The following is a 24036-nucleotide window of genomic DNA, read 5'->3' on the forward strand; positions in this document are numbered from 1 at the left end:
ATTAACGGGGACAATTGAAAATGTGAGCCCCAACCGGGACTCCAACCCCGTGGCAGATGCTCTATCCATCTGAGCCACCGAGGGTACAGAGGATAGTGCGACTGCAGGGACTTATCCCTCGCACTCTCTCCGTGCGACCCACATTCCCAACTTAATGTCCACACACTACATTCGTAGTGCCACTGCCCATTTACAGTCCTTACTCGCGCAGACAATCTCAAGGGGAGCATGCAAGGGATAAGTCCCTGGAGTCGCACCATCCTCCGTGCCCTCGGTGGCTCAGATGGATAGCGTGTCTGTCATGTAAGCAGGAGATCCCGGGTTTGAGTCCTGGTCAGGGTACACATTTTCAAATGTCCCCATTGATGTCGCACCCCTCTCAGATTTAGTGGTAAGATGGCCTAGTGGATAGCCCGTCAAAAATGAAAGGAGTTAGAGCATGAAAACTGGAAGAAGGTGTACTGAACCGTGGAGAAAGAAGCAAAATAGAAACAGTAAACGATCCAAGCTCAAGATGTGCTACATAAAGCGAATGTGAATAGCCATTGCGCTGTGATTATGTTGACACGGTGCTGGAATCCAAGTGGGACGTCCGTATTCAAATCTCTCTCGTACCCCCGTTTTTTTTACACAAAACTATGAACAGTCCGTCCGGTCATTGACATGTCTGTTCACTGCATTCAGATTTTGAGTCCGTGTCGTGGCGTAACGTCCTTTTGCAACAGCGAGGTATAAGGACGGGATCTCCAGACGTACGTACCTATTTGTTCGACCCAGGTACCTTGCGTTCCGGTTTGGAAGTTTTGGTCCTTGAGTTCTTTCTTTGCAACATAGTTCAGACGCATTTATTTGTTGTTTTCATTTCTGTGAGAGGTCTGTGCTGCACCTCGCCTGCTTTCATTATTCATCACATTTTCTTACGACGGTAATATATTCTTACAAATGACTCATATTCTAGAACCAATGTATAGTATGATGATTGCCAAGACTACAGGAGGAGAACAGATACGTCAATGACCGGACGGCGAGTTCATAATCTTGTGTAATATTTGAAAACGGATCTCTCTCTTTGCGGTCCAACGCTATGAGCACGACGCAGTGGTTCTTGCAGTTTGCTCGATGTTCCACATATTGAACTTGGACCGTTCACTGTTTCTATTTTGCTCCTTTTTTCACAGTTCGGTACACCTTCTGTCTGTTTTCACGCTTGATCTGTGTTCAGTTTTTGACGGGATATCCACTGGGCCATTTTACCACTAAATGTGAGGGGAGTGCAATGGGGGAGGTTCCCTTGTAAGCACTGACAACACTAATTAAGATCTGAAACAAGTTATTTCCAAGGGATCTCTAAACATTACATAAATCGAATGCGATTTTCAGATTTGTGAAGACAATGGTGACGTACACCGGCGATTTACAATATTTACAAAAATCAAATGAAAATTATAAAGTCTTAAACTCAGACGACACTGTCTGTTGTTAAAAAGGCTCTGTGGCAGGATAGAAGTTGATTACTACTGATATACAGCTGGCAAACCGAAGAAAGTTGAAAGAAATGAAGAAGGATTCGCAACAGCGGTGAGAATGAGAGGGAAAACTTTTCAGTCCTACGAGTAACAACATAGGATTATACAACCAACCGAGTACACGTAACTGGTAGGTACATTGACCTAGGTTTCGACACCTACCACGAGTGTCTTCATCATAACGAAATTTTGCTAAACCGTAAAATTACATTGCCAAAAACCAATGGTCAGAAGAGCAGCAATGCCCAGTAGGTGTCGAAGCTAGGGCAATGTACCTACCAGTTACGTGCAACCGGATAGCTATATAATCCTATGTTGAAACTAGTATGCAGTTGCTGAGTAACAGCCATGTTCAAAACCGTCATACGAGTGAATTGGCAGATTTGAGACGAGTAACAGGAAGATGAAAAAAATAAAGTATTATTTGGATTGGAAGGATGCTTACCGCAGATATGGGGTAAAGATAAACAAAGCAAGAAGGAGAATTATAAACAAATGTTCATCATAATCGGTACATATATTGGAAAGCATGTGACAGCATTCGTCTAGTTGTGATTCAACACAGTACAATATGGCCGAAACAAAGAAGACAAGAACATCATAGTGGATAAGCAATCATTCTTTATAAAAAAATCTGAAGATGTGAGGTATAAACTCTGAATGCACACGAACTTCAAAACCATTGAATCTTACTATTACGGAAGAACTTTTAAAACTTGGTGGACACAAAAAGTATGAGTACAAAATGTGAAGAAAGATGTATGTGGAAAACATCTTCGAGAAGAAGAGGCTATGTTATGTCTGGCGGCTGGTACGGTGAAGAGAGAAGGATGCTTTCCGTGAACTAGACCAGGATTTGGTTTCGTCTGTTGCCTTGTGATAGAGCGGTATTCAACAAGGACGCGGTGACAGGAACCCGAAGGTAGGAGATTGGTTGACGGTAAGTGTGTTTTCATTAAAGAATATTGGAAACGATGCGTCTTGAATACTGAAAAAACTTTGTTTAGATAACGACAATGTACAGCAGTAGGTCACTTGTAGTTCGCGAAATTACCAGTATTGACGTCTAAACAGTTGTTGAACGCTTTGGGCACAGCAGGTCGGATGTATTCAGCTTTTCAGTTAAAAATCACAGAATTAGTATGGCGGTGGCTGTCTTTCTGACATAGAGTCTCTCTTCGATTGCGTTTGTTAGTTCATCTCCTTTACCCTGGTGCGTGGGATCCGTCTGTAATTTAAATTTTAAAACTACGGATAGTCTCGTCTAGTCTGAAATGCCCACCATGCAGCTTATTTTACGTATCTACAAACACCGAGCAGGGAAAGAAGGCAGGATTTCCTGGGCAAGGTCTGTAGCTGATCGTCAGTTGTGACTTTGAACTATTATCTCAAAATTCCTCGCTTAAACTGGATGTTGTAAGAAGCCATGTGGAATTAAATAATGGACTATTAATGTTGTATATCTGTAACCGAGTGGTCGGATCTAGAAACTTATATGAGTGCAATCGAATTGCTACTGGGCTGTAATCAGCAGGGTCGAATCGTGACTCATTGTCTGGCAAGTCAACTTGAGGTTGGATGACCATTAAAACTTTCAGAAATATACACTCCTGGAAATTGAAATAAGAACACCGTGAATTCATTGTCCCAGGAAGGGGAAACTTTATTGACACATTCCTGGGGTCAGATACATCACATGATCACACTGACAGAACCACAGGCACATAGACACAGGCAACAGAGCATGCACAATGTCGGCACTAGTACAGTGTATATCCACCTTTCGCAGCAATGCAGGCTGCTATTCTCCCATGGAGACGATCGTAGAGATGCTGGATGTAGTCCTGTGGAACGGCTTGCCATGCCATTTCCACCTAGCGCCTCAGTTGGACCAGCGTTCGTGCTGGACGTGCAGACCGCGTGAGACGACGCTTCATCCAGTCCCAAACATGCTCAATGGGGGACAGATCCGGAGATCTTGCTGGCCAGGGTAGTTGACTTACACCTTCTAGAGCACGTTGGGTGGCACGGGATACATGCGGACGTGCATTGTCCTGTTGGAACAGCAAGTTCCCTTGCCGGTCTAGGAATGGTAGAACGATGGGTTCGATGACGGTTTGGATGTACCGTGCACTATTCAGTGTCCCCTCGACGATCACCAGTGGTGTACGGCCAGTGTAGGAGATCGCTCCCCACACCATGATGCCGGGTGTTGGCCCTGTGTGCCTCGGTCGTATGCAGTCCTGATTGTGGCGCTCACCTGCACGGCGCCAAACACGCATACGACCATCATTGGCACCAAAGCAGAAGCGACTCTCATCGCTGAAGACGACACGTCTCCATTCGTCCCTCCATTCACGCCTGTTGCGACACCACTGGAAGCGGGCTGCACGATGTTGGGGCGTGAGCGGAAGACGGCCTAACGGTGTGCGGGACCGTAGCCCAGCTTCATGGAGACGGTTGCGAATGGTCCTCGCCGATACCCCAGGAGCAACAGTGTCCCTAATTTGCTGGGAAGTGGCGGTGCGGTCCCCTACGGCACTGCGTAGGATCCTACGGTCTTGGCGTGCATCCGTGCGTCGCTGCGGTCCGGTCCCAGGTCGACGGGCACGTGCACCTTCCGCCGACCACTGGCGACAACATCGATGTACTGTGGAGACCTCACGCCCCACGTGTAGAGCAATTCGGCGGTACGTCCACCCGGCCTCCCGCATGCCCACTATACGCCCTCGCTCAAAGTCCGTCAACTGCACATACGGTTCACGTCCACGCTGTCGCGGCATGCTACCAGTGTTAAAGACTGCGATGGAGCTCCGTATGCCACGGCAAACTGGCTGACACTGACGGCGGCGGTGCACAAATGCTGCGCAGCTAGCGCCATTCGACGGCCAACACCGCGGTTCCTGGTGTGTCCGCTGTGCCGTGCGTGTGATCATTGCTTGTACAGCCCTCTCGCAGTGTCCGGAGCAAGTATGGTGGGTCTGACACACCGGTGTCAATGTGTTCTTTTTTCCATTTCCAGGAGTGTAGTTGTGCAAACAGCTGATAGTTGTATAGTTGTATAGTTGTCAAACTGCCGGAGAATATGCACCGTAATCTGCTAGGTATGTTCTTGAGATCATGCAGCTAAAAAGAGGAATTACTCTCGTAAGAGAAGTCAGCAAGACTGCGAAGTTCCAAAATATTTTCTCAAAGGTGAGATGTATTAGTCAACTGCTTCCATAATTTGTGATAAACCTGTCTCCTTCTTCTCCATCTTAACCCTATGCTCAGTGGTGTGGTATAATGGAAAACACAGGAATAGTCTCTCTAGTTGCCGATGTAGGAGGTGTCTCCCGATGTCATAAGAATTCTGCTCTTGACCATCCTCATTTTTATCTTCATTTCACTTCTATTAGAGGACTACACCAACATAAGTCATATAACAAATGTCCGATCAGACTATTGCGTCTGTTTTCAATTTTTTCTTTTAAAGTACTTTCCTATTCTGCGTTTATCAATACCTCTTTATTCATTCTTGCTTTGTGTGTGGAGAAAAATGTAAAGTCAGCATAGATTAAAATGCAAAAGTCTTCAGCAGTCAAACAAAAAAGGTACGCTCACGAGTGCTTCAGCAGTTGTGTTTGCTTATTAAGACTGGTGTTAACACAAGAAAAGGACGTACTGTTGGTGCAGCCATGGAGGACACTAAAGACTTACGTGTGTAGCTCGGATCTTTGTATAGTGCTAACACGCAAAATATGTACAATTTATGTAGAGAGAGTAAAGCTAACTAGGGTAGTCCATGCAACTACGTTGGCTAGAGTGCTGTGTTGGCGTAGTGGCTAACATACCTGCCTAGTAAACAACGAGACCTGGATCCAAATGTTGGCAATGGCACAAATTTTAATTCATTTCCTAATTCATTTCTTCAGCTTCCATCATTATTGGTATGAAAGTGATAAGTTGATGCTGGTCGCTAGCCATGTAATTCATACATCAAACTTGGTACAGGCCGGAGTGGCCGAGCGGTTAAAGGCGCTACAGTCTGGAACCGCACGACCGCTACGGTCGCAGGTTCGAATCCTGCCTCGGGCATGGATGTGTGTGATGTCCTTAGGTTAGTTAGGTTTAAGTAGTTCTAAGTTCTAGGGGACTTCTGTCCACAGCAGTTGAGTCCCATAGTGCTCAGAGCCATTTTAGCCAAACTTGGTACACAAATACCTCAATGTCAGGCGACTTTCGCTGTGGGAGTGAGAACCACCTACCTATCAAAATGGTGAGGATAGGTGTGAAAAAGACGCGTAGCCTGTGACGCGTAAATTCCCAGACTTTATTTTTCCGGTATTTGTGAAAGAGAGCACTTAGTGCCTTGCAATAAACTTTACACATTATTTCAAACTTTTTCAAAATTTTTTGTCGCTGACCACCTCCACAAAATGATGAAAGGAAATTTGTTTATCTCTTACTGCTTTTCTGCTGTTCTTGGAGTTAAAGCACCGTATGAATCATGTCGTTCAGCATCTACATATGCCGCTGAACGTATCTACAAAATTATATCATTGAACGACTCATAGATCAGGATATATGAAATGATATTTAAATCAAGACCCTAAGCTGCCAACAGGAGTTGATATACATTAACGGGGACAGTTGAAAATGTGAGCCCCAACCGGGACTCCAACTCCGTGGCAGATGCTCTATCCATCTGAGCCACCGAGGGTACAGAGGATAGTGCGACTGCAGGGACTTATCCCTCGCACTCTCCCCGTGCGACCCACATTCCCAACTTAATGTCCACACACTACATTCGTAGTGCCACTGCCCATTTACAGTCATTACTCGCGCAGACAATCTCAAGGGGAGCATGCAAGGGATAAGTCCCTGGAGTCGCACCATCCTCCGTGCCCTCGGTGGCTCAGATGGATAGCGTGTCTGTCATGTAAGCAGGAGATCCCGGGTTTGAGTCCTGGTCAGGGTACACATTTTCAAATGTCCCCATTGATGTATATCAACGCCTGTCAGCAGCTAAGGGTCTTGATTTAATTATCATTTCATTCTAGAGAGCTGCATGGCCACCGATGGTATCTGTTCTTTCGGACATGTCATAAACATTGAGCGCATGACCAGATGCTGCATGGTGCAGGAGTGGACACACAGATAAGTAAAAATCTGGATTATGCCGGGTTTCTGTGCAAATTTACATATAATTGAATAATGGCAATTTTACTTACCAGATACGTTTTTGTCACTTTCTTTGACCTTTTGGAAACATAGTTTGATGCCCTGCACGTTTTCTCCTATAAAATTTTGAGTAAAACTGGTCAATTTTCAGACGTTTTTTGTTTTATAGAGAGGAAAAGAATATTTTTCGCAAAGTGTGAAAAATGCCTGTTCTATGGATAATTTAATCAATATTCAGTCGACTTAGAATTTAATGCTCTACAGTTCTGATAACCCTGACTTTTTCGATTAAGCGATTAGCTTCAGATGACTGTAAAAAAAAAGTCTGAAATTTTGGTGGTTTTCTTTTCATCGAGGTTGAAGGTTCATTCAGAAAGTAGGGCAAACTGAGTTTATTCCTATCAGTGGTCTAACTAACCAATGGCTTTGCTGCAGTGGTAACACCGGTTCCTGTCAGATCACCAAAGTTAAGCGGTGTGGGGCTGGGCTAGCACTTGGCTGGGTGACCATACGGTCTACTGAGCAAGTGGGGTGCACTCAGCCCTTGTGAGACAAACTGAGGAGCTACTTGATGGAGAAGTAGCGGCTCTGGTTTCGTAAAATGACATGCAGCCGGGAGAGTGGTGTACAGATGACATGCCCCTCCATATCCCCATGAAGTGGGTGAGGATGACACGGAGGCCGGTCGGTACCGTTGGACCTGCTCAGACAGAGTTTACTTTTAGTGGCCTATCTAAGTGATTAGAACAGTTTCTAGATTTCCTCTAAGTTTTGGAAGGCAACCTGATTTTTTGAAGCTAATATTGCTGACCTATGGGGTGATGTGAGAAAAGTACGTTGCGGCGCACAGCAGCAGACTGTTTGTGCCGCAGAGAGCCTGCGCAAGCACCCGCCGGTGCCCGCGCTGACGCGGCTGAGCGCCGCCGGCGCCACGTTGGGCGGCCGGCCGCTGGAGGCGAACACCCCTGTCGTGGTGCCCATCCTGGCGCTGCACCGCGACCCCGCCCTCTACCCGGACCCCGAGCTGTTCGACCCGCGCCGCTTCGCCGAACCCGCCGTCGCCGCCCGACACAGGTTTGCCTACCTGCCGTTCGGCGAGGGACCGCGCGTCTGTCTGGGTAAGACTGATCGCCGCTGCGGCTGCTACCCGCGGGCTGCTGAACCCTGAATTTATCTTCAAAATCTTTTCTTAAAGAATTTACTTTACTTACTAGCGATTCATCAAGAACATTAACACATTTAATCACACTATGTGAGCATGGAAGTAGTTGCCAGTGGGTGACTGATGAAAACAAACTTCTTTCAACAAATGGAAATTTTATTCCTAAAAACTTTAAAAAAAAAAACAGATTTAAAATTTATAATCAGACAGGACCCTCTAAATATCAAGTTACAATTTATTCAGAGGCAGAAATAACAATTTTATTTTTGACAGTATGAGCTTTCGGGCTGAGAACCTTGCCGCTCCCTTTTACCACGGCCGTATTCACGACCGCTCACAACAACCTCTGAAAGAGTACACTGGTGCAAATCTGCAACACACCAGATTACTTTAAACTAAAAATGTTAGCAACTCACACAAACACATAAACTATGCACCCTGTAGAAGGAATGGAAATGGTACAAAACACTCACATTAAAAAAAAAATTACTTGCCACCGAAAGTGCAACTTGTTTCTAAAAGAAAACTCTTACGGTGAAACGGTGACAAATTATATGCTAAAATGACCAATTATATAAAAACCCATGAAATCCAGTCTTACATAAAATATACAAACATGCTCTACATTACACATATACCGCCTCTCAAGATGATAGGTAAGATAAAAACATACTTCAGGAATTCGGTCTTTACACTTCAAGGAATAAATTCATTAACACTGCATCCGACAAACATGACAGAGGCAGCTATTAACATACGGCAGACTGACAGACAGACAGACGGACACTAACTGCTTAACAAATGCGGACGGGAGACAGACGAGCAAGCTGTGGACGAGAGACTGACCAAGAAAACAAGTAGAATTTAACAAGTAAATGAAATAACATATCACGAATCACTTAACTTCTAATAAACTGCGATGTCTGGCGAAGACCTGGCGCAGCACCCCCAAAACGCTCTCCCGAACCGACCGCTGCCATCCGCTTCAACGGACGCAGGAAGGCGCGCCGATCTCCCGTCTCACGGCGTCGCAGCTCGCCCCGGCGAGACTGATGTCGTGGGTTGACTCCTCTTGCTCTCGTGTCGGCCGCGAAGTCACTACCCCTCGCTATACGGCGCAGGCCACTGGACAGACGTGGCAACCTCACATGCGCCGACGCTCAAGACGGACAAGTTATCTTGTGTCCCAGTGCGCGACCGACCAAACGATCGATCCAACCGCCAATGACCATTGTCTGAACAAACTCGAACAGGCTGGCGGCCTAGCACTCCGGACGACAGACAGACACTGACTGCCCCACAATGACCCGGCTGACCAACTAACTACAGCTCATAGCCGCCCTTAAATGCACGTGAAAAGGCAACCTTTCCCCTTTCCCACCAGAGGGAGACACCAAAGCTGCGATTGTCACATCGGCGTCACCGCCAGAAACGGAGGGCGACTGCTTCACACTACGCGTTGCGGCGCGCTCTTCAAAACAGCAATATTTACCACGGCTCAGCTGCCTCTTCCGCATATTATACTAGTTTCCACAAAATCAAGAAAAACCGCAGAAATAACAATAACATACAGTTTGTACTGCTTGTGATAACATTCAGCCAATACAGCGTGTTCAAAAAGAATAACCTTGTACTGGACGGTAATAATTACGAAACCTGAGACGTGCCGGCAAGTAAATATGTGTTGTTTCGGGCGTGATCGAGAGTTTCACGAATTTTCCGTTAGATGACAGTCAATGCGTCATCTCAACTTACAGTCAGTCAGAAGTAAGATGGCGTCTGTTCAACACAAGGCGTTTTGTCTGCTGCAGTTTGCAAAGAGTGAGCCAGTGATTTCGGTACAGCGTGCTTTTCATCGGATTTTGACACTGATCCGCCTGCACCCAAAAAACATTCGTCATTGGTATGGCCAATTTGAAGAGACAGGATGTTCGTGCAAAAGTAAGGTCCAGGTAGGCCTCACACTTCTGATGACATGGTGGAAAGGATTTGGGTAAAAGAATGGGCTTTTCCACTACCTCAGGAGGAATCCAGTGACTTTATTTTCCAACAGGGTGGAGCTCCACCACACTGGCACAACAACGTACCTCAGCTTCTCAATGAAACTCTGCCTCAATGCTGGACAGGGTGCATGTGACCCCGAAACACTGCCCTGCATTCTTGGCCTCCAAGATCGCCAGAAATTATCCCCTGCGATTGTTTCTTGTGCAGGTACCATAACTTCTGTAAAAAGTAGATACAATGTGCAAAATTTATGGCGAATTTAGCTATCGTCTAGACGTTGTTCGTGCTGAAACTGTTGGACACATAGATGATTTATACTGAAGAGCCAAAGAAACTTGTACACCTGCCTAATATCGTGTAGGGTGAGCATGCAGAAGTGCCAGAACAGGACGTGGCATGGACTCGATTAATGTCTGAAGTACTGCTGGAGGGAACTGACACCACGAATGCTCCAAGGCTCTCCATAAATCCATAAGAGTACAAGGGAGGGGCCGGGGGAGATCTCTTCTGAATAGCACGTTGCAAGACATCCCAGATACGCTCAATAATGTTTGTGTCTGAGGAGTGTGGTGGCCAGCGGAAGTGTTGAAACACACAAGAGTGTTTTTGGAACCAGTCTGTAGGATTTATGGACGTGTGGGGTGTCTCATTGTCTTGCTGGAATTGCCCAATTTCGTCGGAATGCACAATGGACATGAACGGATTCAGGTGATCAGACAGGATGCTTACGTACGTGTCACCTGTCAGAGTCGTATCTAGACCAATCAGGGGTCCCATATCACTCCAACTGCACACGCCACACACCATACAGACCGTACACCAGCTTGAACAGTCCCCTGCTGACATGCAGGGTCCATGGATTCATGAGGTTATCTCCATACCAGTACACGTCCATCCATTCTATACAATTCGAAACGAGACTCGTCCGATCAGGCAACATGTTTCTAGTGATCAACAGTCCAATGTCGGTGTTGACGGCCCCAGACGAGATGTAAAGCTTTGTGTCGTGCAGTCATTAAGGGTACACTAGCTGCCCTTCGGCTCCGAAAGCCAATATCGATGATGTTTCGTTGAATGGTTCCCAAGCTGACATTTGTTGATGGCTCAGCACTGAAATCTGCAGCAATTTGCGGAAGGGTTGCACTTCTGTCACGTTGAATGACTCTTCAGTCGTCTTTCGTCCCGTTATTGAAGGATCTTTTCCCGGCCGCAGCGATGTCGGAGAGTTAATATTCTATTGGATTCCTGATATTCACGGTGCACTCGTGAAATGGTCGTGCGGGAAAATATCCACTTCATCGCTACCTCGGAGATGCTGTGTTCCATCGTTCGTGCACCGACTATAGCACAACGTTGAAACTCACTTAAATCTTGATAACCTGCCATTGTAGCAGCAGCAACCAAAGTAACAACTCCGCCAGACAGTTGTTGATTTATATAGGAGTTGCCGACAGCAGCGCCGTATTCTGCCTGGTTACATACCTTTGTATTTGAATACACTTGTCTATACCAGTTTCGTTGGCGGTTCAGTGTATAATAGCATAACTAAAACAAAGATTTTGTGAGTATTTTACAATACATCCTGTAGTGGACTGACAAGGCAGCCAGTCCACAGTGACGGGTAGCCGAAAGAAAGGCACGCGTACACACACGCCGACTGGCGTGAAGTCTGGAACAGGATAAGTATTGAATGCTAGTAAGAAAAGTATGCAGCTCCTCGAATACTTAACTTTTATCTATCCTTGTTGGTTTACAACGTTCTTGATGAGACATTTCATACGATAACTATCAAACTATGTAAGGCTAATGGCGCCTTGCTAGGTCGTAGCCATGGACTTAGCTGAAGGCTATTCTAACTGTCTCTCGGCAAATGAGAGAAAGGCTTCGGCAGTGTAGTCGCTAGCAAAGTCGTCGTACAACTGGGGCGAGTGCTCGTCCGTATCTCGAGACCTGCCTTGCGGTGGCGCTCGGTCTGCGATCACACAGTGGCGACACGCGGGTCCGACATGTACTAAATGGACCGCGGCCTATTTAAGCTACCACCTAGCAAGTGTGGTGTCTGGCGGTGACACCACATTCCTCCCCCGCAAGTCGGCGAACGGTCGTGTTATAAGGCTTCCGCCCGCCGTGGGGAGGACCCCATGTTGACGTATGCGATGAGGTGGGGAGCCTAACAACAGGCGAGGCTGTGCCACCCGCACCCGGCCATTCGGTCCGAGGGGAGCTAGGAAACGCCTGAAAACCTAGTCCAGGGTGCACGTCAACATGCGGTGTATGCGCCCGTAAAGAGACAGGAGGGGCCGAAGGGTCGACCTCCATCGCGTCGGGGTACCCGACGCGCGATGACGTCATGTGGTCCGGAGCGGGCAAGAGTTCCATGGCGGAGGACAGCTGGTCACGGGAAGCGATCGGCGGCGCGTGACCCAGGGAGGCGCTTGGCGGCTGCAGCGAAGCGGCGAATGCGGGCGGCGCCGGCTGGAGGACAGGCAGCGGCGGCGGTGGCGGCGGAGGCTGCGGCGGCGCGTCGCCATGGGGCAAAATGGAAGGCATCGTCGGGAACACCTGGGGATGAGGCGAGCCAGTAGATGGGTCCCCAGGGCGCTGACCGGACGGCACCGTCGCTGAAAGCAGACGGGGAGCGGCAGAAGCCGTGCGACGACAGAGGCGCAGCTGATTGAGATGCCGACGCACCTCACCAGAGGCCCCCAAAACCAAATACATCGCGCGGCCGAGGCAGCGAATAATGCGCCCTGCGAGCCAACGCCGTGAACCTCGATAGTTGCGATAGAATACAACGTCGCCTGGAGCAAAAGCAGAAGTCTGCCGCTGCACAGGAACCTGATGCGGCGGATGCAGCAAAGACATCAAGGTGCGATGAGGACGACCGTGGAGCAACTCAGCCGGCGAGCGACCATCTCGGGGCTGAGAGCGATACGAAGACAAAAAGAGCAACAACGCGTCCTCCCGAGAATGCGACTCTTTCAACTTCAACATCTGTGATTTGAAAGTCCGGACCAATCGTTCAGCGGCACCGTTTGACTGAGGCGAAAACGGCGCGGATGTCAGATGTTGAATACCATTGGCCTTGCAGAATGACTGAAATTCTGCGGACATGAATTGTGGGCCATTGTCGGAAACAATAGTCTGCGGAAGACCTTCAATGCAAAAGATAGCAGACAACGCTTGGATGGCGGCAGATGACGTCGTGGAAGACATCCGGACAACAAAAGGAAAATTACTGAAGGCATCTACGAGAACCAACCATCGAGCATTCCAGAACGGACCAGCAAAATCAATGTGCAAGCGTTGCCAAGGGGAAGTGGCTTTTGGCCATGCAAAGACTTTCCGCGGCGGTGCGGATTGTTGTTCGGCACACGCCACGCAAGAAGAACACATATTCGTAATCGCAGCATCGATTCCGAACCAAGTACAGTGCTGACGAGCAAGTTGTTTCGTTCGCACTATACCCCAATGTCCTTGGTGAAGAAGCCGTAAGACAGAGGACTGTAACGAACGTGGGACCACGACTCTGGACTGATCATTATCAGAACGCAACAACAAAACACCATGTCGAACAAAAAGTCTCTCCTTGTGAGCGAAAAATCGGCGAACCAACGGATCCTCGATCCGAGACTTTGACAAAGGCCATTGCGTAGCAACAAAACGCAAAACGGTAGCAAGGAGAGGGTCAGCAGCTGTGGCTGTAGCTACACGACGAAAATCAATCGGAAACGATTCGACCACTTCATCGGTTTCCGAATCAATGAACATGCAAGCAAGTTCGGAAGAATCGAATGCTTTATCCTCAGCAACAGGCAAACGGGACAACGCATCGGCGTTTCCGTGCTTAGCAGTGGACCGATACAAGATATCGTAGCGGTACTGCGAGAGGAAAATAGACCAGCGAATGAATTTCTGCGCTGTACGTGGAGGTACAGGCTTGTTCGGATGAAAAAGCGACGTCAAAGGTTTGTGGTCTGTGATGATGGTAAAGTGACGGCCATACAAGAAATCATGGAACTTAGTAACACCAAACACGAGAGCCAAAGCTTCTTTCTCTATCTGGGAATAATTTCTTTGCGCAGACGAGAGCAATTTTGACGCAAAAGCAATAGGGCGATCATGCGAGCCAACTTTGTGCGCAAACACAGCACCGATCCCGAAATCCGATGCATCCACCATCAACAAAAGGGGTTTCTGGGGATCGAAAGGCGTAAGGCAAGTATTAGAAAGCAACGCCGATTTCAACTGGCGAAAGGCGCGTTCGCATTCCGTCGTCCAGACGAACGGAACACCTGTACGGCGTACGCGATGAAGCGGAGCTGAAAGGGAAGAGGCATTGCGCACATTCACTCACACCTTGTGATTCTAAATCGTTTAATGTTCTTGCGACCTCATCACGCAATGCGTGAGGAACATTGCACACTCTGAAAAGTTTCGGTTGCGCGTTGACTTTCAGTTCCAAGTGTGCTTCATAGTTCTTAGCGCAACCAAGGCCCGGTGCAAAAATGTCTGCAAATTCTTCACACAGACGAGAAACACTGTCTGAAGGCACAGTCTGATTCACTGATAGGACTTGATTTACGATAGACATGTTAAACAATTGAAATAAATCTAAACCAAACAAGTTCACTGTAGTAGACGAACGAAGAACGGAAAATGACACAAGTTTTGTTTGTCCCTTGTATGTTGCAAGAAGAGTGCACTGTCCTATCACAGGAATTTTCTGTCCTGAATATGTAGTTAGCTTAACATTTGCGGCACGCAACGGAGGGTTGCCCAGTTGTTTGTACGTGTCGTGATTGATCAATGAAACTGCAGCTCCAGTATCGAGCTGGAATGGGATGACCTTGCCATTAAAGTCCAAATCTACAAAAAGTTTATTGTCCTGCTGACGACAAGAGCGACTGTCTCGTGCAATTTGAACTGATACAGGTACAGCATCACTTGCTAATTGACGTGATTTCCGGCGACGTTGACGCACAGTTTTTGTGGGACGAACACAGTCACTGTGAGAGAAAGTGGCACTGGACGAAGCGGAATTAACTACATGAATGTCCATGGGCGAAGGTCCACGAGCCTGAGTGTCCTTGGTTCGATTCCGGCGCGAAGCAAAGGGCCTGGAATGATTGTGATTGTCTGATCTGAGCTTTTTCTGGCAAACACTTTGAACATGTCCTTTCCGATTACAGAAAAAGCAAATAGCTTGGCGTGACGGGCAATGTTCACGCGTATGTCTAGTAGCACACCGCGGGCATGATTTCACTGCATTTGTGTGCTGGCGCGGCACACCTGGTTTAGAGCGCGGCGGCAGCTGCGTCGAAGTGCGCGAGGGCAGGTTACCGGGCCGCGCAGTGCGCCCAGCAGGCCGGTTAATGTTACACATGGCTGGCAAAGTTTCAAAAGATTCTTGAGCAAAGTCAAGCGTGTCCTGTCTATCCAATATATCTATCACTTGCTGAAGGGAGGGATTAACTAGTTTTAAAATTTGCTCCCGTATGCGAACATCAGAAACGTTCTGTGCTAATGCATCACGTACCATTGTATCTGAATAAGGGAGTCCACAGTCACATTCAAATGCACAGTCCCTAGTAAGTCCTTGCAAAGTTGCAACCCACTCCCTATTAGTTTGACCGGCCGTACGTTTTGTACAAAAGAAAGTATACCTTTTTGCAACTACATTAACTGTGTCTTTGAAATAGGCGTCCAATGCCGACAAAATTTCTTCGTAGGACAGAGTCGCGACGTCGCGTCGGGGAAACAATTTCACTATCACACGGTACGTTTGCACGCCGACACAAGACAATAAGTGAGGCTGCCGCTCGTTACCTTGAATTCTGTAGGCGGCAAGATGAAATCCAAACTGGCGTGACCATTCCGTCCAGGATTCCACGTCAGGGTCGTAGGGCCTGAAAGGCGGTGCAACTGCGAGTTGTGGCTGCGGTAGCGGTGAAGCATCGGCTGCCGCATCGTGTTGCAGTGCACGTTGACCCTGGACGAGCTGTCCAAGGGCATCCAATAACGCCTGCGTCTGCTGATTCTGCAAGCGATAAAATTCGGACAGTACATCTGGCGAAGCCATAACACAAGTAAATGTAAGCAATTAGAAAGAACACGTTTCCCTCGTCGCCAATGTAGTGGACTGACAAGGCAGCCAGTCCACAGTGACGGGTAGCCGAAAGAAAGGCACGCGTACACACACGCCGACTGGCGTGAAGTCTGGAACAGGATAAGTATTGAATGCTAATAAGAAAGGTATGCAGCTCCTTGAATACTTAACTTTTATCTATCCTTGTTGGTTTACAACGTTCTTGATGAGACATTTCATACGATAACTATCAAACTATGTAAGGCTAATGGCGCCTTGCTAGGTCGTAGCCATGGACTTAGCTGAAGGCTATTCTAACTGTCTCTCGGCAAATGAGAGAAAGGCTTCGGCAGTGTAGTCGCTAGCAAAGTCGTTGTACAACTGGGGCGAGTGCTCGTCCGTATCTCGAGACCTGCCTTGTGGTGGCGCTCGGTCTGCGATCACACAGTGGCGACACGTGGGTCTGACATGTACTAAATGGACCGCGGCCGATTTAAGCTACCACGTAGCAAGTGTGGTGTCTGGCGGTGACACCACACATCCCATGTTTGTAGTATGTTTCTATCAATAAATACGGAGTTTTGAAATCAGGCCATTCGTTTTGGAACACCCTGTATATAGAAAACATGAAAAAAATACACCTGACAAAAAATGTGTTACCTCATCTTATAACACGGTAATATTGTGTTAACAACGCTCGCACCGTTTTTTTTTCTTTTTTATGACTTGTTTGATATGAATTGCAACAAATTCCTCTCATTCTTCACACTTTTGAATTAATGGAATATTGGAGTTAAGTATGAGAAACGAAAACGTCTACAGTTCATGGCACTCGAAGTATTGTACTGTACAAACCAAAGACACTAAGTGAATGTGATGCAGTTGTGTTATGCACTCCATGCACTAGCTTTTATTGCTTGGTGTAGAAAAAGAGACTGTTTATGTTATCATAAAAGGACTGTATATGGAAGAATAATTCTAGCAGCTATTATTTCGAATAGTGAATGCGGAATTACTTAGAAGATGTATAGAGTTTTTGTGTGAAATGACATAATAATACATTGGAATGTTGTGGAGCTAATAATAAAAGCCAGATCCACGAGGTAGCTGGAATGCTTTCGCTCTTTATTTTATTAATCTTCTGTAAGACATGCAGCACACGGTCTATGCAAGATTCTAAGCCTCCACAATGAGTTACAACTTCTTATACCTGGCCTGCGGTGATCACCGATTGATTTAATAGCTTTCTATTGTCTGACTTGTGTGGATAAATTTATTAGCTATTGTTTCAATAAATTTTTTGTGGGCTTTCCCGAGGAAAATTGCCAGTAAAATTTGGGAGATAGTATACTGCATCAACCTTTTCACTTCAGTGTTGCACTTACTCTCTAGGTACTCAGTTATTTTCTGGGTGTATTGCCATCTCTGGCTTTCTCTAGAGTTGTTACCCTCTAAGCTTCAACTAGTACCATGGAAATTAGTCCCTGATGTCTTCTAGCCTTCATAAAGACGTAAATTCGATGAAGAAATGAGAGTTCATAAGTTTCTTCAGCTGAAAGGCTAAAATCAAATAAATATCGAAAAAGAACGATAAAAGCTATAGAGCTACCACGTTTTGGGATTTTTCATTGCTACATTTCACCTGCTGCTGCAAATAGTGCCAGGTAATTTAATGAACCAGTCAAGCCTGACAGCTGAGTGCACTAACCTCAATTAAAAATTAACCGCATTTAAGTTCAGTGCAAACCTCCGGTGTATCGACTTCAAGGAAAGGTAAACGAGGGAGTTGACCATGGTTAAATTTGACCCTGACTCATACCCAATTTTCGCGAGATGAGCATGATTTTATAGGCATATGGTATGAAGATGGCAACACGTAACAGTGCATTGAGACAGACTCAAGGCATTACGTACTGTACCCTGTCCATAAGATGTACCCGAAAAGTTTATTAATTTATGGATCAACCTTCCTGGACTAGAATTAAATTGTGCCTCCACAGATGCCCACATTGACTATTTTCTCTAATAGAGGAACCACATATCAATCAGAGTTTTGTATTTTTTTAAATTTATGGTACATAAAGCTCAAAACGCAAATACGAGTATATCTCCCCCAAACCAGTTCGATGCAATTCCCAAAAATGCCCTAGAAAATCAGCTGCTAAGTTTTCCGACCATGTTTAAGATGCTAAAATAAGGTAGCCGATTTTTTCAGTAAGCTGGTAAGCTGTGTGAATCTGTGGTAGTGTGCTTGCTTACTTGCTGCATGAGGAGGGGGAGGGGGGGGATCCGATTCCAGTTGGTTTCAAGTTTTTAAACAAAGCATTTACCTGAAGCCTAAAATAAAAAAGGATAGAAAAAATTAATTTTTAGTTTTTTAATTATACAATCTTGATTAATAAAATTTTGTAAAAGATCGCTAATTAACCATTTTTGTTTGAACTGGAAACGGAATTTTTGTATGCAATATGTAGTTAGAAATAAGGAGACGTCCATTTTTGCATAAAAATGACAATGAAATGTGTTAATTAGCATATATTTGATGACTTTTATATTTAATTATGTAGTAATTCGAACCGAAAGGTAAAAAACGAAAACATAATGACCAAAACGAGACACTGTATATTTCTTGTGCTATACTGCATCTATCAGTTTTTTTGTTTTCAAGAACTGATGCATTCGCACTGACCAATTCGAGGCGTATACTCATCTTCTACTTCGAGAAATTTGGTATTCGTCATTTATTACCCATTTCACGAACGGGACTAATAACACGGTATAAGAACACTTCTGCTTGTTGATGAAGGAGAGAGCATGTGACAATGACGTCACTTTCACCTGCAATTGTCTAGAAAACTTATGTATGTAAGTGGCAGCATACAAATTCAAATTTCTAACATCTTTGCTTCTCTAGGGCGTCTTCCATTGCAATATGCAGCGTTAACTGTGGTCAAATGTACGGTTGGCTGACGACAGTTAGTTGACTTGCAATTAATGTTAGTGCACTGCAGAGACATTTTAAACATATTTTACTTTTAACCGTGGTCACAGGACCTTTCATGTCTTGCCTTTTGACCGACGTTGGTGCTCAGCCACGAGTGTTCGTTGAATCAGGAATGTGTGCTTGCAGCCCTATAAACAAGGGTGTTGTCATCTTGGAAGATGGGAGTGTGCACAAAATATTCATCGTGAAGATACATAAGGAAGGTCAACACTTGGTAAACAATAATGCCGAAACAAACATCCTTTTTCACGCTAACAGTAAACGAAACAAGTGATCATCACGTAGCTATAACACGACGTGAAAAGGTGGTAGAAACTTTCTTCTTTGCTGATAAATTATATGAAATCCCTGTGTAACAGAAAAAAACAACAGTAAAAAAAACTGTTGTAACTCCTAATAAACAATGAAATAATGACAACCTCAAGTAACACGCTAAGTAACGTGACTCACAGCGATTCTCAGTCGGAAATGGACGATAAACAGAAAACAATGTAGAAAACGCTTCGTCGTTTTCAGACGACAAGCTGTAGAATGAATGGTAGAGATAAACTACCAGCACACGCAACTAATAAGGTCATATAAAGTGTGAGATCAAATATATAACCACACTGTTTTCGAGTTAGTATCATAGACGTAAATCTTTCAGCATAGTGTAAGTGTACAACATATTATGTCTCAATTCCGTGATATGTTTCATTAACTTTAAATATAAACTAACGAAAAATACTGGTCGCCTAATTATCACTTCTTTGTAAGCAGCTGTTAGTCGAAAAGCTCATATAACCTACGCAAGAGATTTACATGTTATAAAAAATTTTCAGAAAGAAAATAAACGTAAGTAAATTCCTATGAAGATAGCACGTAAAGTGTTGGAACATGTCTGGACAATAACAGATCTAAAACAAGAAAGAAATGCCGTCTTGCAAAGTTGGAATTTCTCTTCAGTTGAATACAAACGTTTAGCAGATCTCTTGTATTGTTTACTTTCTTCTTCCGGGCTTTACAACCCTTGACGGGTCTTGGCCTGCTCTAGTAAATCATTCTATTCGTCCCTGTCCAGTGTCTTGGGTATCACCCTCTGACATGAATAATTTTTAAATCTTCTTGTATGTCATCCAAGTATGGAAGTCTTGGTCTTCCCTGCTTTCTCGTGCGACTAGGTTTTGCAGCTGTGCTATTTTTATTGGGTTCTCATGTTCCATGCGAAAAACGTGATCGACCCACTTCAGGCGGTTTATTTTAATAAACTTCGTTATTTCAGGCTCTTTATATAATCTGTACAGTTCGAAGTTATATCTTCTACTGCATGCTCCATCTTTATTAGTCTCTCCATATACTTTGCGTGACACATTTCGTTCAAAACATTGTTAGCTCTTCACACTGTTGTGTCAGTGTCCGTGTTTTTGACCCATATGTTAACACTGGACGTATTAAGGTTTTATGCAGCTGACAATTTGTTTTTCTGGGCAGATTTCTGTACTTAAGTTGTGGGGCCAACCCATAACAGCATTTACTGACTAGGTGGGTGACCACTTTATTTACATACTAACAACATTCTGTGATGTTACCACAGTTTCCAGAGAGACAAATTCACTAACAGATTGCATTTATGCCTGGTCAATTTGTGACACTGTATTTAGTTCTGGTCCTATTATTCGCATGTATTTGGTTTTATTGATGTTCAACTTCCAGTCCTATATCTATTGCTGTTGTCACCAGAACCCTATGTGTTTCTTTGGCAGCTAGTACTGGTCTTGCAACAATATTGTCATCATCTGCATAGGCCAGAAAGTGCACCATCCTATCGTATATTGTGCCCGTTATGTTGATTTGAGCTGTCTTTATTATCTCGGCTATTGCTACGATAAAAGGCATACATGAGAGTGTATCCCCTTGCCTCAGACGAGTCAGTTTCAAAACCTGATGTTAAGTTTCCTTGTATCCGTACGTTACTTACTACTTTCTTCATAGCAACGCTTACAAAGCGTATTGGATGTTATGGTATGGCCAACTAGTTTACGGCTTAAATAACATTATACCTTTTTGTGGTGTCACACGCTGCTTTAAAATCAACAAATATATGATGTTTTTTTATATTGTATTCCTTTGTTTTTTCCGATATCTCCCTCAGGGTGAATATTTGGCCAATAGTTGATTTGCCAGATCTAAGGCAATATCTCCCAACTGCGTTTTCTGCAAAAATTTTTACACGGGTTCAAAGTAGGGAAAGAATATTTTACATACCGTGTTCAATAATGTAACTCTCCTATAACTTGTACGTTTCAGGATGCCCCTTTCTTATGTATAGCAAAAATTTAATCCAGTATTCCTATCATGTGGGATGACTTTTTGCTTCCATATAATCGAGCTGAGGGCGCACGTGGATCTAACTAGATGTTATATACCACACTTAATAAGCTCAGCTGGCAGGTTGTCATTGCCAGGTGACATATTGTTGTCTAGTTTCTTTATAGCTAACCGAATCTCTTGCATCGAGGGCATCCCATTTTCCTCTTCTGCCACTTTTTGGTTTTCAGTTAGTTTCCTTGCTTCAGCATTTTCTGAGTATAATAACTCTTGAAGTATTTCTTCCTGTGATGCTATTAGTTTACCATCCTTTCCTCTACATTGTAGTGTTTTAGTTGAAATTCCATTCTAAGATTATTGGCCAGCCTGTAGAATTTCCTGCTTTCATTAGCGTTATTCAGTGATTCAGTGTCCTGCAACTGTCTTCCGAAAAAGCTTTTCTTCTTTGCTTTCAGAATCCCTTTTCTGCACGCCTTTTTCTCTATAGTCATTCACTATCATTCTTGTTCTTCTAGCCTGCATCTTTTTATATGCTTCATTCTATGTTCTTTTGCCTCCTCACACTCTTATTCACCATACCATTCATTTATTATGGTCTCTTGTTCCATACCAATCAATTCCTCTGCAGCAGCCTGTATGTCATTTCTGATTTTATTCCGTTGCTCATTTACATTATGAGAATAGTTCTGTTTGATTCCCGTGAATCTATTTTCCAAATTAATAGCTAGGTGTTCAGCCTTCCATGGGTCCTTAAGTTCTAAGATGTTAAACTTATTTTGTCTTTCTCCTTTAACTTTATGTGCGTTCGAAATCTTCCCTGTAATTTTTCTGTGAGGAGGTAATGATCAGAATTCATATTAGAACCTCTGAAACTATGGCAATCTAGTACATCAGAGCCATTCCTGACACCCACTAATATACGATGAATTTGGTTCCTAGTATTATTGTTGGTGACACGTAGGTCATTACATGTATATTCGTAGGTGGGAAACACGTCGTAGAAGCTGTCACGTTAAGTGAAGCAGCAAAATTTATCGGGTAGAGTCCATTGTTATCAATCTCTTTATGGAGGCTTTATTTACCAGTTGTAGAGGAGAAGACCTGCCCCTGCCCCTCCTCATCATTAATATCTTCTATTACCATTTTTATATCATTTTTTGGATACTGTCATTAAGCTTGCTCTAGTTCCTCTTCTACTGTCTTCTCTTCAGTATGGGCATGTGCATTTAGGAGACTACAGTTAAAGAGTTCTCCCTTTCTTCACATATATACTATACAGGGACAATGCTTTCAATCCTATTACTAGTTGTTCAGTGCTTTGATTGACTATAGATCTCGCTCAAAATATGTGTTCTCTATTGTGCCCGCTGCAGTACATAGTACACTTTTGTTTTTGGAAGTTACCCTGTCTATTCCATCTTACCTCTTGCGAGGCCATGGTATCCAGCTTGCATGGTTTAACTATACCAATCAGACTTCCAAGGGCTCAAATTCTATGTAATGTCTGTAAATCCCATGACCAAATTGTTATGTCCCTTGTTGCTGTGCCATGTCTTTGCCTTAGGGTCTGTCCAGCTGCATTTTCTTGAGCTTTCATAATAAGACCTCTTCCTGGGTACGGGTTGTCAGTTCATAGCCGAAGCCCTGTTCTTCTCTGATCCTGTTTCCCATTGGAGTTGGGTACCCAACCTTCTACTGGGTTGCTCAGGTTCCTGGCGTTCACGAACTTGGAGGCGGGAGACGGTATTAAATAGGAAGGCTGACCTTCACTAGCTTGAAGTCATGTTTTACGCATAACTACCCCGTTTTAAACACATCTAATTTTCCAGTACAAGCTTTTATAGATATTGTACGCCCAAGAAGTGTTTATGTTCCGTTTGCCATCTGTTGTTGTTACACTAACCAAATAAAAAACGTTATAGTTCTGGCAGTACAAGTCTTCTGTTACACGTTTTTCTCATAACAAACTCGTTTATAGAGACCAGTTGTGTTATGTGGAAAAGAAGGACTATTTTTGTCTCTGTTTCAGGCAAAACAATGGATCATTAACATAGAGCAAGGACAGTAGTGGATACATTAGGCACCCAGGGAACAGCTATTGTACCGAGTTATCAAAAAGTCAATATAAATTTAAAAACTTAATAAACCATGGAATAATGTAGATAGAGATGTAATAATTGACACACATGCTTGGAATGACATGAGGTTTTATCAGAAGAAAAAAAAAAAAAACAACAAAGTTCACAAAATGTCCGACAGATAGCGCTGGACAGCAAAACGTCAGTGACTGCGCATGACAATCGTGTGTAAAAGGAGCTGTAATGAGAGAGAGAGAATCAGAAGCACCAGCAGTCGCAGCATGTTGACGTTATCTGAAAAGGCGCTTTTAGTGAAGGTGTATTATCAGAATGGGGAGTGTGCTAGATCAGCGTTACGATCCTATCGCCATAGGAAGAGGATTCGAACGGATGAAAGTCCGTTGACAAATGCAGCTATGGCGAGAATGATTTCGTTGCTCGAAGCCACGGGTTGTTTAGACAACTGACGCCGTAGTGGCCGACCGAGCACAAGGCGTAATGCTGCTGAGACAGTTCAGGAAGAAATGGAGACTGTAGCGGGTTCGTCTATGCACGGGGAAGTCAGCGCACGTGCAGTCGCACGTCGCACCGGCGTTCCATACACTACTGTTTGGTTGGCACTTAGGCATACCCTCCGATGCTATCCATACAAAATCCATTGGCGTCATGAACTGTTACCTGGCGATTTAGTGAAGCGGAGGGCA

General features: G+C 44.7%; 1 protein-coding gene across 1 annotated transcript in view; it reads left to right on the top strand.

Annotated features, from left to right (window-relative positions):
- LOC124802643 (probable cytochrome P450 6a13) overlaps window positions 1-24036 on the top strand; it is a 69345-nt gene that overhangs the window by 41949 nt on the left and 3360 nt on the right. Inside the window, exon 8 of the mRNA XM_047263546.1 lies at window positions 7562-7807. Coding sequence (XP_047119502.1) covers window positions 7562-7807 — 246 coding nt within the window. The remainder of the gene's footprint in view (window positions 1-7561; window positions 7808-24036) is intronic.

Source organism: Schistocerca piceifrons, chromosome 6, assembly GCF_021461385.2.
Source record: "Schistocerca piceifrons isolate TAMUIC-IGC-003096 chromosome 6, iqSchPice1.1, whole genome shotgun sequence".
Classification (NCBI taxonomy): domain Eukaryota; kingdom Metazoa; phylum Arthropoda; class Insecta; order Orthoptera; family Acrididae; genus Schistocerca; species Schistocerca piceifrons.